Source organism: Festucalex cinctus, chromosome 11 (genome assembly GCF_051991245.1).
Source record: "Festucalex cinctus isolate MCC-2025b chromosome 11, RoL_Fcin_1.0, whole genome shotgun sequence".
NCBI classification, from domain to species: Eukaryota; Metazoa; Chordata; class Actinopteri; order Syngnathiformes; family Syngnathidae; genus Festucalex; species Festucalex cinctus.
Genome location: NC_135421.1, coordinates 5,790,735 through 5,809,740, shown reverse-complemented (window position 1 = coordinate 5,809,740; position 19,006 = coordinate 5,790,735). Strand labels below are relative to the sequence as shown.

The 19,006-nt window shown below is 40.9% G+C and overlaps 1 protein-coding gene across 2 annotated transcripts in view; it reads right to left on the bottom strand.

Annotated features, from left to right (window-relative positions):
- Nucleotides 1-416: 416 nt before the first annotated feature.
- Nucleotides 417-19,006, bottom strand: part of LOC144030122 (dynein axonemal heavy chain 17-like) — a 42,129-nt gene continuing 23,539 nt past the window's right edge. For both annotated transcript variants that reach the window (XM_077536106.1, XM_077536107.1), the window contains 11 exons: nucleotides 15,732-15,918; nucleotides 15,487-15,633; nucleotides 14,743-14,848; nucleotides 13,555-13,658; nucleotides 13,364-13,486; nucleotides 13,107-13,253; nucleotides 8,978-9,142; nucleotides 8,661-8,897; nucleotides 7,155-7,324; nucleotides 5,045-5,180; nucleotides 417-1,363 (listed from right to left, as the gene is read on the bottom strand). In XM_077536106.1, coding sequence (XP_077392232.1) covers nucleotides 1,310-1,363; nucleotides 5,045-5,180; nucleotides 7,155-7,324; nucleotides 8,661-8,897; nucleotides 8,978-9,142; nucleotides 13,107-13,253; nucleotides 13,364-13,486; nucleotides 13,555-13,658; nucleotides 14,743-14,848; nucleotides 15,487-15,633; nucleotides 15,732-15,918 — 1,576 coding nt within the window. In that variant the 3' untranslated portion in view covers nucleotides 417-1,309. The remainder of the gene's footprint in view (nucleotides 1,364-5,044; nucleotides 5,181-7,154; nucleotides 7,325-8,660; nucleotides 8,898-8,977; nucleotides 9,143-13,106; nucleotides 13,254-13,363; nucleotides 13,487-13,554; nucleotides 13,659-14,742; nucleotides 14,849-15,486; nucleotides 15,634-15,731; nucleotides 15,919-19,006) is intronic.

Sequence of the window (19,006 nt, the reverse complement as noted above, 5' to 3'; positions counted from 1 at the left end):
ATTTGTTACATGTTTTGATGCATTTTTATGCTTTATAAAACATTTATGTCTGAATTTTGGGAGGCTTGGAACGGATTAGGGCATTTACATGGAAAATGCGTCTCTACTTACAAAATTTTCTACTTAAGAACTTTCTTCCAGAACCAATTAATTTCATAAGTAGAGGTACCACTGTAGTAACAATATCGTGAATGAAGGATATGTTTAATAACTCCCCGGTACATGCTCCAAAAAATCCCAAACTTGACATGTATATTTATAGCCAAGGCCTGAAGGTATCCCTATGACAACATTCAGTTTTAAATATAGCACCACCTAGCCCTTGAGGCATAAAAAATATATATACATCCCACAGACGGTATTTTGTACAAAATTTGTAAAGTCATTGTAAGTGTGATAACTAAGTAATTTATAAATATTCTTTCTTTCCACCACTCAAAATGTTCACTGGCATCAGACCGATACAAACATATGTACTTTTACTTTGTATTTTTGATAGCCTCTTTTGACAATAAAAGCAACATTGTGCAATGAGTTCTACGAGCGATAATAAAAAAAAATAAAAAAATTAACATTCACCAAAACCAAAACGTTGAGCTTGACACACTCATCACACCTGGCAAAAAATATTCCACATGTAAAGGTTTATTATGCCATTTTCAAAGAAATTCTGCTTCCAATGTGCAAGTACCCCAACGTGCAAGTATCCCAACGTGGCCCGGGCTGCGAGGGCCCTTTATAGCTGCTCGCAGCTCTAGTTTATTTATTTATTTATTTTAATCCAGAAAAAATGTGCGAAATCCAAAACAGTTCCAAAACCGGCACTTCTGGCGAGCGTGAGCGTCTTTCGATTGAGTCTCCATTGGCAACAGAATTGAAGCAGGCGAGCGAGCGGGCGAGCGTTGCTCGGCGTCTGTCGACTGACGCTTGCCGCCCTCCTCCTGTGCCCTCCTCAGGACGTACTTTCCGGGCCAGGAGCACGGCGTGCGTCTCATCTACCAGGGTCAGCTGCTGCAGGACGACGGCGCCATGTTGGAGGCGCTGCGCCTGCAGTACAACGGCGTCCTGCCACGTGTCGCAACGGCAGTGCGCCGACACCAGCGGCACGACGCCGCCCGAGCACGCGCGGGCTGTTGCCGCTGCTGGCGCTGCTGCTGGCGGCGCTGTGGTACTGCTAGATCCAGTACCGCCACCTGTTCACAGCGCCGGCGTCGGCCTCGCTGCTGGGCATCACCGTCTTCCTCGGCCTGCTGGCCTTCGGCGTCTACCGCCACTAGACTCTGTCGCTCGCCGGCCTTCCTCCTCCTCCTCATCTCCTTTGTGCTTCTTGGGCTCGCGCTTCCGCCACCAGATGGCCGCCGGTCTGGATGTTGACGAAAAAAAGCCCATTAAATCATTCATTTCAATTCTCTTGCTTGCGTTTTGTTTCGTTCTTTCTTTTCTTTCTTTTTTGTTTTTGTTTTAAAGAAGCTGATGACGTCGCCGATGATGACCGTGAGGTGCATTGTGGGTAATAGGCAAGTCCTTGGAAGAGTAATGCCGCTAGAGTCATGTGACTTTAAAAGCAGCGGGGGCGATCATGTGACCCGCTCTTTAAGTCATCTCACGGCGTCGCCATCAGCTCTGAAACACAATCACAACACGGATGCACGTCAACAAACACTCAATACAAAGTAACTAAACAATTAATTGACCGCTGATTATATCCGGTCGTTTATTGGGCCTTCAAACATCGGCCAAAACAATTGGCCAATTGGGCCAAATGGCCAATTATTTCCCCCTTAAAACATTATCGTAGAAAACCCAAGTTTCCGACTCTGTGAAAGAGAAATTGCGTGGGAATGCTGAAAGCCGAATGGTAATAGCTGAATGCTAAGCTGATTGCCTATGAAGGAAATTGAAGGATAAATTGTTAAAATTACAAAGTAATTACATAACTAGTAATTACGAGTATTAGTAGTAGTAGTAGCAGTAGTAGTAATATTATATAAGTTGTGCATTTAGAAATGTTTTTATTAAGGATGCACAGTAATGCTATTTTCAACCAATAGCGATAAACCAACAATTTAGAAAGTGCCGATGTCAATAAGCCGATAATTTTGTTTAGAGCTTAGCATTAGCCTTTGCTTAGCCTTAGCTTAGTATGCGAACTTAGCATTAGCTTAGCATCAGCATTAGCTTAGCATGCTAACCTAGCATACTAAATTAGCATAGCTAAGAATTAGCTTAGCATACTAACTTAGCATATTCTATTAGCATTAGCTAAGCATTAGCTAGCATGCTAACTTAGCATTAGTTTAGCATGTTAACTTAGCATTAGCTTAACATTAGCTTAGCATACTAACTTAGCATTAGCTTAGCATCAGCATTAACTTAGCATGCTAACTTAGCACTAACTTAATATAAGCATAGCATGCTAACTTAGCATTATTAGCAGTAGTATTAGCAGTAACTTAGCATGTGAACGTCGCATGCTAACTTAGCATTAACATTGCATGCTAACTTAACATGCTAACTTAGCATGAACATTCATATTAGCATTATCTTAGCATGCTAACAGCATTAAAATTGGCTTAGCATAAACTTAGCATTAGCTAACTTAACATTAGCTTAGCATGCTAACTTAGCATGATTTGCATTAGTATTAACATTAACTTTGCATGTTAACTTAGCATGCCAACTCAGCATTAACATAGCATGCTAACTTAGCATTAGCATTCGTATTAGCATTAGATTAGCTTGCTAAGTTAGCATTAAAATTGGCTTAGCATACTAACTTAACATTAGCATTAATATATCCCTTAGCATAATCACCCTGGATATATTTGTAATGTACAGTTGGAGGTGGAAATCGAACCCGCGACCTCCTGGTTACTGAACAATGCACTCTCCCAACTGCGCCACTGAGCAGTATCGGAGAGCTGGTAATGATGATCAGTTGTATGTTTGGAAGTGGGCGTGGAACTTTGAAAAAGTTCCATGTCCGTCCCATTGAAAATTGATGAGGAAAAGTTGATTAACGTAAAATTTTAACATAAAATAGTGCGAGTACTCTAAGTAATGTGGAATCAGACGATATATATACTTGCTAGTAACTACAACTACAAGTGTGTCGTGTATGTTATTCTGCTTATTCTATTGTCCCTTGTAAGCGCCCTTGAAGCTGTTGAATGACACCACAGTTGGAGTTAACTGCCAAACTAAATACACAACGTTAAGAATGACTCCACTGTATATTTAAATACAAAACATGCTTCATTTTTAACACATTGCTAGCCTAGCGCTAACAGGAAGTTAGCATCGACTTGGGGAGTGTTTTTCCTTCAAATAACGAATATTCACACACAAATGTTGTGGGGATGCATACCCGCAGATGAGATAACACCACACAAAGGCACAAATTATTCCCAATGTGTGAAAAGCGACTTGTTTTCACAGAATTCATTGGCAACTTTCTTCTGCACTCAACTTTAAGTGTGTAGCCCAAATGGATGCACTGCATCGCTCATTAAAACGTGCACTCGTGTCGTGCAACTGGATTCTTTTTTTTTTTTTTTTTTTTTTTTTTTTTACCAGCACAGGTATTTTAGGCCGCAAAAAATAAGTAAATAAATAAATAAATAAATAAATAAATAAATAAATAAATAAATAAATGGCCTTGGGACTCCTGGAGGGACTGGCTAGGACTGTCTACAAATTACCTTGAGATGACATAAGTGCCACAAAGCACCATTTATTTTACTTTTATTATCATCCTGATAGTAGTTGGCAGAACATACATCACCACTCCAAATGTAATGAGTTATTATTATTATGATTATTATTATTATTATTGTTATTATTATATGATATGTCATTATGGAGTGAGGCATTTGTGTGACATAAATATTCACAAAAATAAATGAAAACACCCTATATAGCCTGATCATTATTTTAATTCCTTCTATAATAATAATAACAATAATAATAATAATCATAATAATCATAATAATAATAATAATTATATAAAAAATAAAATAAAAATCCAAATTTGGCCTAAAACTTTTTTTAAAGTAGTGAAAATAGTTACTTTGCCTGGTTACTTTTATTATGAAGTAATTCAATTACTAACTGTTACTTTTTTTTAAGCAAGTAATGAATAACTAATAATTAATTACTTTTTTAAAGTAATGTTCCCAACACTGGTTTTCGTTGATGAAATTATTATCATGAGTCGTCAGTGGAGGACCAAAACTGCCAAAATTCAAAAGAAATAAATGTCTAAACCTAAAAATAAAAACTGATCTAAAAAAAAAAATCCATCCATTTTTTCAAAAAATAAAAAAATTAATGAAACTGTGACAAACAATGACAGGCAGTTTGCAAAGGGGCGGAGTCCAACCCAAGACACGTTTAGGACCGCCCCCCTCATTTGAATAACATTTCAACATGGCAATACGGACCAAAACTGCCAAAATTAAAAATAAAAATAAATGAGTAAATAAATAAATGACTAAAAGTGAAAATAAAAACATATATATGTGTATACATATATTTTGTTGTGTTTTTATTTCAATTTATATTTTTTTTTATTTAAATTTTGAATTATATTTTTTTTATATCACGTTTTATATCATTTTTTCATCCATCCATTTTCTTGACCGCTTATTCCTCACAGGGGTCGCGGGGGGTGCTGGCGCCTATCTCAGTTGGCTCTGGGCAGTAGGCAGGGTACACCCTGGACTGGTTGCCAGCCAATCGCAGGGCACACAGAGACGAACATATACATTTTTTATTTTTGACTTTTAGTCATTTATTTATTTATTTATTCATTTAGTCATTTAATTATTTTGAATTTTGTCAGTTTTGGTCCTCCAAAACTCTTCAGCGTGACGAGTCAACTCAAATAATTCTGTTTTTTTTTTTATATCATAAAAACCCGCCCGGCACTTGAAAGCGGGGGGTGGGGGGGTGGTGTAGACTTTCACTAAGGCCTGGGATGGAGTCAATTTGAGGAGTGCAGGTGTGCAACATTCCCACCAGCCAGTCGACGCGGTCATCCCACCTGCAGCAGCGTGGTGATTTCCGGCACTTCCACGTTGACCGTTTCCAGCAGCATGATGGTTTCCGTCAGCGGGAAGCTCCGCCCAGAACTCTTCTCGGCTTCCTCCTCCTCGTCGTCAAAGCTGCGCCGAGACATACTGGACACGCACGCACGCACGGTGAGTCATTGCTCATTTGCATATTTTCACATGAGAAAGAAAAGGTCCAAAGAATTCCCTTTGTCACAGAAGGACATTATTTGTGTGACCTCATCATGTTGACCCCGCCCACCCCCAAAAGAATATTGGTCACAATCTTCCCGCGTGTGACGTGGAAGTGCAGAGAAAGGGTGAAAAAAGAAATGGTAGTCATTACAAACACGGCCAGCAGGTGGCAGCGGAGTATAAGAGATCAACCAGGACCATGTTTCAACAAGCTCTTTTTGCCAGTGTTTTCACCAGGAATGTCATGATGAAACTTAGCTATATTCTAATGCTAATTGCTGCATAACGTAAGCAGATAAAAATATGTTTTTTTTGTTTGTTTGTTTTTCCTGATGAAAGAAGACACTAATCTTTCTTTTTGGTAGGTTCTATGTTTTGATAGCGATAGAACACAATATTGTGTGGGTCTTGCAAAATCAGTCCAAATCCAGTAAAAAGGGGGTTGCTTCAGTCAAAATGCCCGTCAGTCAGTGAGTTAAGAGCTGCTTCATTTTGAACATAAAGCAACATATGTACATTTTTTTTTTAATTGTCGAACCAATTTGGCCCCAGCTCTTATGCTGCATTGGTCGGAAGTCGGAAATATCCTAGTTGTTTTTTCCCAGTTCTGACCTGAAAGCATTCGAGGCGAACGTAAACAACCAAAATGGTGGATAGTGATCAATGGCTCTTTATTTTGGTCCTCAAAACGAATTTTGACCTCCAGAAAACTTACCTTTTTGCAATTTTGCTTCATTTATAGTTTTAATTTTATTTCATAAGCATTCCATACAGTTAAGTAGTTGACCATATAATTTCATGCAGGGAGATGGCGGCAATACTGTCACGTACGTTGCGTTACGTGGAGTTATGTCCAATATTTATGAATGAAGAAAGCTGGCTAGTTTTATGTTCGAGTAAATTGTGTTTTGCCATTCAGAGTGACGTCACGTTGTAGTCCGCCGGTGAAGTTGGGGTCCTTTTTTTCTTCCGACTTCACAAGTGAAATATCCGAGTTCAAGGGGGCCATTTCCTGTACACACTTCCTGGTTTGAATTTGGAAAAGTCCGACTTCCGACCATCCTCGAATGCGGCATTATTTCCATTACTGCTAAATTGTGACTCCTTTGCACAAAAAGTCACTCCTAGTGACAAGCAACTTGGCCTGGCTGATCTCCTATACTCTGCTGCCACCTGCTGGCCGTTAACTACCATTACTTTAAGCCACCTCTTCATGTCAGAAGCTGCATCAAAGCCTTCAGTATGCTCTTGCATTAAAAAAGTGAAAAAGCAAAAAAAACAAAAATAAAACATATAAATACGTTTTTGGGATTGAAGGGTGAAGTATTAAGAACGTATTTACACGTCTTTGGGTTTGAATGAGTTAAATCCAATTAAATTAATAATATTCCTCAGAGATTGTGTGCTTCAAAAAGTCGAACCATAAAATGTTTTATAATGTTAAAATTGAAGATAAAATACACATTTTTCATAGAAACATATGCAAAAGTGAGTCCAATAAATGTCTTCCACAGGTCAAAGTAAGCTGCTGAGTCTTCTTCACCTGAAGACTTGCGTCCATTTCAGTGCCCCTCTTAGGTGCTCCCCCTAGTGGACCGCCAAGTTATTGCTCAATAAGTCATGAACAATGGAACCGTTATAGTGGCTGGTTATTCACTACAAATATCGCGATACGTGCGCAGGCATATCGATAATCTATCTTGATCTTCAGATTGTAGCCAACAATCCATTTTACGAGTCGTAGGTGTGGATCAATGACGATGTCCGACGTTAGACAAACATGGGGCTGTCCTTTTTTTTTGTTTTCATGTTTACACATATTTGCATGAAGGCTGTCGCTTAAAATCGCCACTTTTTTTTTTGAAAAACCCAAACCCCAAAAACAAAACCGGGGATGAGCATGTTTACCTGTGCCGCACCAGGTTGAGCAAGTGCAGCGTGTACAAGGTGATCCAGTTGTTGATGAAGAGGCGGAGCCCGTCTTTGAAAGGTTGGAGGTCAACCTGCACCCAGCCGTTGACCAGGTCGTAGTCCTCCAGCTCGTTCACCTCCAACAGCTGCTTTTGGAGGGCGTTGATCTAAAACAAAAAACGAAAAAGATGTGCGCATGGGAAAAGAGGAAGTGAGGTGTCTTAAAAACAGGAAGTCCGTGAGTGGATGCACTCACGATACAGTGGCTGAAGACGGACGGCAGCCATCTTGTGTTGCCACTCTTATTGGCTTACTTCCTCACTGAAAAGCAGGGTTATTATAGTTTGGGAAATTTTCATCTTAGTTAGTTTTTATGTCGTTTTGTGTTTTTTTTTTTTTTTTTTTTATTGAGTTAGTTTGAATATGTTTTCAGGGTTGTTCTGTTTTTGTTTTAGTTATTTAATAAACGCTTAGATACAGTTTAGTTTTAGTTAGTTTCAGTTTTAGTTTCAGTTTAAAAAAAAAATGTGTCTGACTTATGCACAATATTTAAAAAACAGCATGGGATCGACATCATCTATTCTGAAGGTGTTTTTCTATTGGCTGCTGCTAGTGGACGTCACTTCCGTGTAATACACTTTCAAACGTCCTTATTCCGGTTAATATCCAAATCAATAAATCACATTTAAAATCAACCCCAAAGGGCTCATGTATTCAATTAATTATCAAAGACGAAAACAAAGGACATTTTCACTAAAATTATTGTTCGTTGTAGTTATATAAAGTCAAGTCTAAGTCTAGAAATGTAAATAAAATAGAAATGTAAATAAAATAGTTTTTAAGTAAATTTTTATTTTTTAAACAGCAAGCATTTCCCTTTTTATTTTATTTCGTGAAGGAAAGTGTTTTTTGTTGTTGTTGTTGTTGTTATTTCGTTAGTTTTCGTGATCTAAAATAAATTTGATTGGCAACGCAAAATGGCCGCCACCGGCCTCATGGCTCACAAGTTAGGAGCCGGCATTCCAAGTCCTGCTCATTTTTGAACATTAGATTGGGAAGTAAACAGGAAGTGAGGCGCATCCAAAAGAGGAAGTGAGGTACATGTCAAAGAGCATTTCTGTTTTTATCATATTTCATTAAAGAAAATGTTTTGTGAATTTTCGTTGTAGTTATTTCGTTAGATTTTGATCTAAAATAGCGTGTCAAAGAGCATTTCCGTTTTTAGTTTATTTTGCGAAGGAAAATGTTTTATGAATTTTCATTGTAGTTATTTCATTTGTTTTCGTGATCTAAAATAAACTTGACTGGCAACGCAAGATGGCCGCCGTCAGCCTCGTGGCTCACAACAGTTAGGAGGCGGCATTCCACGTCCTGCTCATTTTTTAACAACAGAATCGGAGGTAAACAGGAAGTGAGGCGCACCCAAAACAGGAAGTGAGGCACATCAAAACAGGAAGTGAGGCGCATCCAAACCAGGAAGTGCGAGGGCACGCGTCGGCTCACCTCTCGTTGAAAGTCGGCAAGTGTGGGCGGGGCCTCGTCCACATCCTCCTCGCCCTCCTCCAGCCTTCGGCCGTACGTGAGGAATTCATTCATGATGCTGCGTTTGGGACTCTGCCACAGCGGAGAGAAGCGGTCCAGGTCGGCCTTCAGGCTCTCCGCCTCTTCGATGACCTCATGCATGTGCTGCATCACTTCCTCCTCCAGCGCCACCAGCTTGGCGTTGTTCCGCAGCGCCTCCTGTGGCCATGCAACAAATGACACATCTGTGCGGCTCAAATCGACGCGCCCGTTGTTTGCCGGCGGCGACGGCGGCTAACCTGGTAGTTGCCTTGCTGGGTGGCAGAGATCCTGGGCGGCAGACTGGCGGCAGCGTAGATGTCAGCGATGAACGACTTTAGGTCGTCGGTGGTCAGGGGCGGGTCGAAGACGCTTCCCGTCGGCTGTAGCTGCAGCGACACGTGCAGCAACGCTTCCCCGGAACTCTGCGCACGCACGCACACACACGCACACACACGCACAAGCTCAGTTTCCTGGAAGGTATATATATATATTCAGTGACGTGCGGTCAGGGCAGGCAAGGTAGGCACTGCCTTACCAAGGTTGAAATGAAACGAAAATCAATTGGCTTCTTCTATTGATTTCAATTATTTTTGCATTTAGCCTACACGACCTATTTAGATTTGAAAGTGACAACATCTGGCGATATTCATAGCTCAAAGGACTCACGATTTTTTCTGGCCTGCAGGCAAAAATGCTGCAAAATTCTCCTGCTAAAGGCACACGCCTCCGATGCCTCCAGCAAAAGTCCTTTACGCAAATAGGCAGATTGCTACGCAGCCTTTTTACGTAGCTGTATTATTCCTATGCGAACATACGTTTGTACAGTGCATTCATGAATTCAAAACACACTTAGTGCACAGTACACCGGTAAGATGACACCACTCTGGAAAATATAAAACTACTTTCACGCCTTTCTTTTGAGGAAAGATGTCATCTTTTGAAGGATGGGAGACCAACACCTTAGCTACCGGATCTTCAGCAAAGTAAGGGAGAGAGAATTATTTGTACTTTTCACAAAGAATGCTACAAAAGGAAAGATTGGCTTTGTGGATGGTTTCACTTTACATAATGTTTGACATTGCTATTGCTAGCTTGATTTTGCAAGGAATTAGACTTTTACTGGGAGATGTCCACTTTATTACATCCTTTCCGGGCGTTCGGATGGGTTTTTATTAATGAATGAAATTGTCCGGGTTTCGTTGTGTGGCAAATGGGAGGCGAAGTGCACTGCACCGTGTTTATCGCGACGGGCAGACCCACATTTGCGTACATCAGTTAGCGTTCGAATATTGTCCTCGGCTACAACGGTGGCCCAGAGCTTTAGCTGAGTGGCGAAGTGATGAGCTGCCTCATGGGAGGCGAAGGGTACGAACCTCGCTCATCCCAATTTGTTTGCGGAGCAAAAAATGCGCTTTAAACATTGTGTCTGTCATAATCATTTTTGTCAAGTAATTTTTGTTTCTAACAATACAGAGGGGGCATGCATTAATATAGTTTGAATGTATAGCATCTTGGAGTAAACGGTATAATTTTTAAGTATATTAGTTAGGCCAAAGTGTCATTTTTTGTGTCATTAAAATAGGGTCACCCTAGGATATGTTGTACACTCGCCTGCCGACACACACATTTGTAATTGGTGTGTATGTTTCAATTTACGACTGCCTGCCTACCCAAGCCTAGAGCTCACTGCACGTTACTGATATATATATATATATATCTTAAATTATTTATTTATTATTTTTAAAAAAAAATTTAATGCTGATTCCAAAATGAAATATTTTGGAATCCATTAACCTCTTGTTGGATAAAAAAAAGTTTGATTGTTAAAATTTTAACGTAATTACATTTAAATGTTATTTTTATTTTTTTTTATTTTTTTTTTAAATAGAAAAAAAGTGGAAAAAGGTTAGATTTTTAAATTTTAAATTAAGTTGTTGTTATTATTATTATTATTATTATTATTATTATTATTATTATTATTATTATTATTATTATTATTATTGTTATTATTATTAATTTGTTTATTTTTTTATGCCGATTCCAAAATGACATATTTTGGAATCCATTAACCTGAGGTTGGAAAAAAGCTTGATTTTTAAAATTTTTAATTCAATTAAATTTTTTTTTATTTTATTTTATTTTATTTTTATGCAACAGTTTCACAAAATTTGCCTTCCCCAACGTTATCTTTGGCACTCGGGAATAAAAAATGTTGGCCAGTGTAATATTAAATGATGCACAATAACTGTGTATGATTCACAAAAATCTAAAAAAATCTAAATGGTAAAATATTGCCACTTGTTATGAAAGAAATTTCAAGATACGAAGGGTAAAGATACAATACCAAACGCAACATACTTTCAGCTATGGCTATTACCTAGCATCTTTCTGGCATCCCATTGGCTAAGAGTAACCTCTACCACAGGTATCTATGAGCATAGATAATAGATCGGTGTCCATGCAGCGTCCTCGTCATTCATCCCTCAGGCCATGAGGGTTCCGATAGTTTTTCGTAAATGTATGAACTAACGGCTGACGAATTTGTGCAAAAATTCAAACAATTGGTGATTGATGAAGGCTACATTGCACAGTAAGTTTTTAATTGCGACGAGACGGGCCTTTTTTGGAAAAAGTTGCCTCGCCATACCTGAAGTTTCCATGAAGTTTCAGAATTTGTTTAAAAGAATCACCCAGAAAAAGTGTTCACCAGTCGGGCGTTTGCTCACTAAGATTATGTTTGCCTTGGACATTTTCGAAGGTTTAAAAAAAAAAAAAAAAAAAGAAAACATCCTTGGATCAGTTCTTTACAAAACACCAGGCAAAAAGCACTTCTGAGAGAGAACATGAACCAAAGAGGGCAAAAAACAATGAGGACAGCAGTTAAAAAGGTAAATGACCATCATTTTTATTCTTTTCTCTTTTCTTTGTTTTTTACATTTCGCACTACTCTCATTTATTGTGCAATAATCTAATTGAAACATGGATTTGTTACATGTTTTGATGCATTTTTATGCTTTATAAAACATTTATGTCTGAATTTTGGGAGGCTTGGAACGGATTAGGGCATTTACATGGAAAATGCGTCTCTCCTTACAAAATTTTCTACTAAAGAACTTTCTTCCAGAACCAATTAATTTCATAAGTAGAGGTACCACTGTACAATCGTATTTTTTTTTCCCGCCAAGAAAATGTAATTTATAATTAGTGCTGTCAAACGATTAAAATTTTTAATCTGATTAATCACACTTTTTAATTTTGATTAATCATGATTAGGGGTGTGAATTGCCTAGTACCTGACGATTCGATTCGTATCACGATTCACAGGTCACGATTCGATTCGATACCGATTAATCCCGATACGAATTTATAAGTCGATTGTTGCGATTTATTTTCATTCAAATTTAGAAAATACTAATCAGTAAGCTTGTAGAGTGTAAGATTTATAAGAAAATGTATTATTTATTTATCTGAAATTTCAGTCTTATAGAGGTTGTAATCTGTTTCATGTTTGAACAGCATTAAAATAAAATATTAAGGCTTAATGTTCCGTTCATATAACATTCTTCCATGCTCAAGGTGTGAATCCTAAAAAAAAAAAAAAAAAAAAAAAAAAAATCGATTCTGCCGATTATTGAATCGATTCGAGAATCGCGCGATGTAGTATCGCGATATATCGCCGAATCGATTTTTTTTAACACCCCTAATCATGATTAATCAGCTGAATTTTATATATTTGCGTAATATAAAATAAATACAGAATACCGTAATATTTTGACATTAACACATTTTATTGTCTGAATGCAATTTTCAAACATTGATTAAATGCATGTACGCAATTGCATGCATGTGTGTATTGCTCAAAACGTAACAGCATCATATCAACTGGGTACAATTCAGCAATTATTAATTAATTAAATGCAAATTACTTTTGTTTTATCTTTATCAAAAGTCCCGCTGGGGTGTTTTTAAAGCGAAATTTACCACCGAGCACACCAACTGGAGTCACCCCGCTCATTTTGGAACAACAGGCGTAGGAAATGCCGTGCATTGACCTAATCACTGACCTGCGCAGCCTTCAATGTAACCATCCGCGGTTACGTTCAAGGCTCAAGTGCGGTTAAAAAAAAAAAAATAGTGCGATTAATATGCGTTAATACGTGATTAATGCGACATTTTACTGTGATTAATTAATCTATTAAAGCTTTAACTTTGACAGCCCTATTTATAATATGTATATACATATGGGTTTGTTAATATGAATTATTATTTATCATTATGTAATAATTATTATATTGTTATTTATAATTTCGTAATTTCTGTACAGAAAGTGTCCAAATAAGTCCAAATTTGCTGTTCTGACGACAAACGACGCTTGCGTGTACTCACCGTCGGCGACATGTTCTGTGACAGTAAGTTGAGCAAGTGCAGCAGCATTTGGAGGATGCCGTCCTCCACCAACTGGTCTACGTGGTCCAGGTAGGCCAACCACTCAGGCGACGACTCGTCCTTCACGCTGTACAGGAGCCGGTTCTCCTGAGGACGGCGCCGCAAACGGTGCACACAAACAACGACAACAATTCAGCAGTCTCTTGAAGCGGGTTGGCGATTTTGAGCGTCGGGCATGTCCGCACACGTTCCTTTACCTTCGTCAGCTGTACGACCTGCTCGGCGTCCTCCCGCACGCACGTGTAGCTCTCCGTAGTTGCGCCCTTCTCCGGGAATTTACCCGAGGAAGGAATCAGGGGAAGAGGAAGCGCCGCCCAGCCCTGGGGGCGGGGCCAGTGTTAGTGGGGAAAGCGTTGACGGGCGAGTGCGTTCGGCCACGCCCACCCACCTGCGTGATGGCGCACATGTTGGCCATGTTGGCCCGGGCTTCGTTCACTGAGGCGAAGAAAACTGTCAAGCTCTGCCTCTTCTGCTCCATCAGCTCGTGGACATCTGAACGCACATTTTTCATGATAGTGGACTTGAAGAGCTCCCGAAACGCACCACTCAAAGTCCCTTTGCATGATGATTGACGTGTGCGTTGGCAGCCGCAATCACGCGTTCCAAGCTTTATTTCCACTGGTGCCCCGAGTGAGGCCACTTCTTGTTATTTCAATTATATGCGTAAATTGGCAAACACCCGAGTTTGACACCCCTGATCTAAAGCATAGGGTCTCAAACACTGGTTCCCGAGGGATGCATTTGAGGGATGTATTCGAGGTTTCCCTCATCTGACCAGGGTTGTTATAGTTTAGGAATTTTTTATTTTAGTTTTTTTTTATTTTTCAATTTGAATTTTGTTTTTTAAATTGAGTTAGTTTTAATTAGTTTTCAGGGTGGTTCTGTTAGTTTTTATTAGCTTATTTAATAACGTTATAAACGTTAATAAAGTTATTTAATAGCTTTTTTTATGTGTATTACTTGTGCTCAATATTTCAAAAACAGCAATGGTAGCGACATCATCTGAAGGTGCTTTTCTATTGGCTACTGCTAGATGACGTCACTTCTGTGTGACACACTTTCAAACCTCCTTCTTCCTGTTCATATCAAAATAAATCGACTTAAAATAACATTTCAATTCATCCTCAATCTCATGCATTAAATTAATGACCAAAGACTAAAACAAAGGACATTTTTGCTATAATTATAATTAGTTTGTCAGTTTTTGTAAACATAAAATATAGTTTCACTTAGTTTTCATTTTTTTAAAAAGCATTTTCATATCGATTTTATTTTGTCAAAGAAATTGTTTTTTGAGTTTAGTTTTTTTTTTTTTTTTTTTAAATTAGTTTTAGTTCACTAAAATAATCTTGTCAACGACTTGAATCAAAGTTTTTTTTTGTTTGAACAGGAAATGTCAAACGCTAAAAAATTTGTTACTAATTATTAAATTTTCCGTCTTGAATTAATTGATCATACACTCTAACGTTGCACAAGCTCATTACATCGTCGTTCCTTCGTAAAAACTTTAATTATTATTTTTTGTCTGTCATCCTGACGAATGATTTTGCAAGCGTCACGTGACCACAGTCGTCACCTGGACTGGTCCAGGTTTTGTTCTGCAGCTCTAGCAGGCTCCGCCTCTGCTCCTCCAGCCCATCTTGGATCAGAGGAAGCTCCACCGGCAGAGCTCCGCCCACCACCTGGAAGGCCGCCAGCCCGGGTCACACAAACGCTTGGGTGTGTGCGTGGGTACCACTGATCTATATATACATATATATGACTGGCTAGCCAATCGGCCAAGACTTTTGAGGTGGCCAGGCGGCCATATTGGTCCTCCCAAGAAACGTTTCTCGCCATACCATACCATACATTTACAGGATTGAAATTGGAGAACATTCGAGACAGCACTTAGTAGACAGCATGAGTTATGATCTTTTCAATTTATTAAACATACAGTGATGTTTAGTATGGGAAGAAACTTGTCTATTTTTTTTTTTAATTAAAGAATTATAACTGCAATTCAACAAAAGATGCCACACCTAATATTGGGGTCTAAGGAATTGAGTGATAAAAGAAAAAAGCAGCACATACCGTCCACTTTTTAATTTTTTTTTAACTTTTTTTTTTTTTTAAAGTAAAAATACTATTAAAGTTAAAAAAAAAATACTAGTTATACTAACTGCCTCCGAACTGTATATGTCTCGTGTTCGTATAGCGTATCGTTTATACAGTATTCTGCTGGCGAGCAAGATGGCCGTCCAGTGACTTCCAACGGCTTGCACAGGCGCGTATGGGCTATCCAGTCATATATACAGGTCAGCGGTGCGCATGCGCGTACCTGGTTGAAAGAGGACACGACGTTGGTGAGGCTCAGGTAACTATTGGCGATGTCACGCCCGCAGCGCATAATTTCGGCAGTCTGGGGGCGGAGCTCCAGATCCTTCTCCCAGCTGGCTTGCTTGATGTCACTCAGCAGCGCCTCCAACTGGACACACGCAAACTTGTCTGTCTTGTCTGGACTTGTCTGTCCTTATCAATTTTGAAAATTATGTTGCACCGGTGTAGGAGATGTGCACAACAGACCTTCTGTCCGCAGGGAATTCCCAGCATGCCTTGCTCCTGCTGCTGGATGAGCGCCATCTGGAGGACGGCGGCGGCGTCACAGTCAAGTTGCTGGCTCCACTCCTGGCGGACGGTGCTTCGGATGTCCAGCAGCGTGTCGGCGATCCGCTGGAACTTCTGACGCACCGTCTCGCACGACTCCAAGCACCTTCACGTGCACACGCACGTCAAATAAAGCGTGAGCCTTACTTGCAATCAAGTTAAAAAATCATACTTTATTGGCTGACACAATTCGTGACAGAAATTCTTCTTGGACCAGGCTCTCCATCACATTCTCGTTTGAGGCGGGTGGATCGATCCAAATATCAATATTGTGGATACCAAGTCACTATCGATATCGGATCGATACTGGCACTAAAATATCGATCCAGTAGTTTCGTAGGTGGATGGATCGATCCAAATATCGCTATTGTTGATACCAAGTCAGTATCGATATCGGATCGATACCGGCAGTAAAATATTGATCAAGTAGTTGAGTTTCAGTTTGGTTCTTTTATTTATGCATTGCTGTGGTTTGGTCAAACTGAAACACCGTAGTGTTTCCATCATGTGACATCACGGTTGTTGTTTTTTTTATTTGTAGTTTCTGAAGCGTATGTGATAAAGTATTTGTTTACATTTCGTTTCAAATGATCACTTTGTGCACTTTGTTTAAGAACGCTGAAAAAATATTTTGTCTGGGTTGAAATGTTTCTGGTAATTAAAATTTAAGCAAATTAACAAATAATAAATTAATAAAATTTTAATTTAAGAAAAAAATGTCTGGAATCCTCTTGTTTATGTTGAATAAATTTAAAGCATCATAAAACCTGCAGTTTCTACTAATTACAAGGGGACGATATGTGTTGCTTTGAAGACCACCTTTTTCTTTTTTCATTTTAAAACAATTAAAATGTAATAAATAATAAATTAATAACATTTTTACATTTAATGTAATTAAAAAATGGTCATTTTGTTTATCCATCCATCTATCCATCCATCCATCCATCCATCCATCCATCCCTCTTCTACCGCTTATCCGAGGTCGGGTCGCGGGGACAGCAGCTTTTGGAGGAGACTTCCCTCTCCCCAGCCACTTCAACCAGCTCCGCCGGTGGGATCCCAAGGCGTTCCCGGGCCAGCCAAGAGACATAGTCTCTCCAGCGTGTCCTGGGTCGTCCCCGGGGACTCCCGACGGTGGGACATGCCCGGAACACCTCTCCGGGGAGGCGTCCAGGAGGCATCCGAACCAGATGCCCGAGCCACCTCAACTGGCTCCTCTCAACGCGGAGGAGCAGCGGCTCGACTCTGAGTCCCTCCCGGATGACCGAGCTTCTCACCCTATCTCTAAAGGCGTCAGTATACTTCTGCTTGAGGCTCACGCGGCGGCGTTACGGCGGAGCTCCACTCGTGCGTTTGCCTTCCAACTTGTGTGCAATACACATCACAATACACATCGGTGTCTGCTTTGGTTTCACTCCAAGTCGGGCTCTTGCTACGGCTGGGACGCCACAGAGTGTAGATTCCTCTGCACTTTATGACGAATTCAGGAAGTTAAATTTAATTCAGAAACACGAAATAAAGCCGGGGGGAGAGTCGGCTCAAGACCGTGGCAATTATTTATTGCCAATTTGTACCGTTGTCTGCCGTAAACTCGCCAAAACACAACAGCCACGCGCTTAGCGAACACAGTTTATTTTGTTGTTGTTTTCCGCCTCTCATTCCAGGCACATATCCACATGCACAGCCGTGGTCTCCGAGCAGTAAGTCGATTTGTGCCGCCAGTTGCCTTCACGGAAACTATCTGGGTGGGGGGCGGGGAGAGAGAAAAGAAAAGAAAATAAAGCAGAGTACGCCATCGAATGGACCAATCATGAGCGAGCTACGCCTCGCCATCGACGCCGTGCAAGGATTGGCGACGTGTGCACCGCAGACGGCGACAAGCTACGCGGCACTTAAAATTCATGGCTCGCGTAGATCATGTGATCTACGCAGGTCATTAACACGAGAGCAAACGTAGAGGCACAAATAAGGCTCAGGGGAGAACCGGACAACCTGCGGAGGAAACTCACTTCGACCGCTTGTATCCGGGATCTTGTTCTTTCGGTCACGACCCACAGCTCGTGACCATAGGTGAGGTGAGGTTGGGAAATGCAGACGCTGCACCAATCCGCCTGTTGATCTCTCGCTCCATCCTGCCCTCATTCGTGAACAAGACCCCAAGATACTTGAACTCCTCCAATTGGGGCAGGATCTCATCCCCGACCCAGAGAGGACACGCCACCCTTTTCCGACTGAGGACCATGGTCTCGGATTTGGAAGTGCTGATCTTCATCCCAACCGTTTCACACTTTCCCGCGAACCACTCCAGTGAGAGTTGGAGATCTCGGCTTGATGAAGCCAACAACACCACATCATCTGCAAAAAGGAGAGATGCAATGCTGAGGCCACCAAACCGGAACCCCTCAACACCTCGGCTGCGCCTAGAAATTCTGTCCATAAGTTATGAACAGAATCGGTGACAAAGGGCAACCTTGGCGGAGTCCAACCCTCACTGGGAACGAATCCGACTTACTGCCGGCAATGCGGACCAAACTCTGGCAACGGTCCTACAGGGACCGAACAGCCTGTATCAGGGGGCTCGGTACCCCGTACTCCCGAAGCAACCCCCACAAGACTCCCTGAGGGCCACGGTCGAACGCCTTCTCCAAATCCACAAAACACAAGTGGACTGGTTGAGCAAACTCCCACGCACCCTCGAGGATCCTGCTGAGGGTGTAGAGCTGGTCCACTGTTCCAGAGTCTTTAGGAACTCCGGGAAGATCTCATCCACCCCCGGGGTCCTGCCACGAGGAGCTTTCCAACCACCTCAGTGACTTCGACCCTAGATAGGAGAGCCCACCTCAGAGTCCCCAGACTCTGCTTCCTCAAAGGAAGACGTGTCGGTGGATTTGAGGAGGTCTTCGAAGTATTCTCCCCACTGATTCACGACGTTCTGAGTTGAGGTCAGCAGCACTCCATCTCCACTATACACACTCACAGTGTTACAGTGTCACAGGTGCACTGCTTTCCTCTCCTTAGACGCCGGATGGTGGACCAAAATTTCCTTGAAGCCGTCCGGAAGTTGAACAGTTCGACAATGGAGGCGCGGAACATGGCCCATTTGGACTCAATGTCCCCCGCCTGCCCCGGTACAAGGAAGAAGCTCTGCCGGAGGTGGGCATTGAAACACTTGAGAGGGGATTCCGCCAGACGTT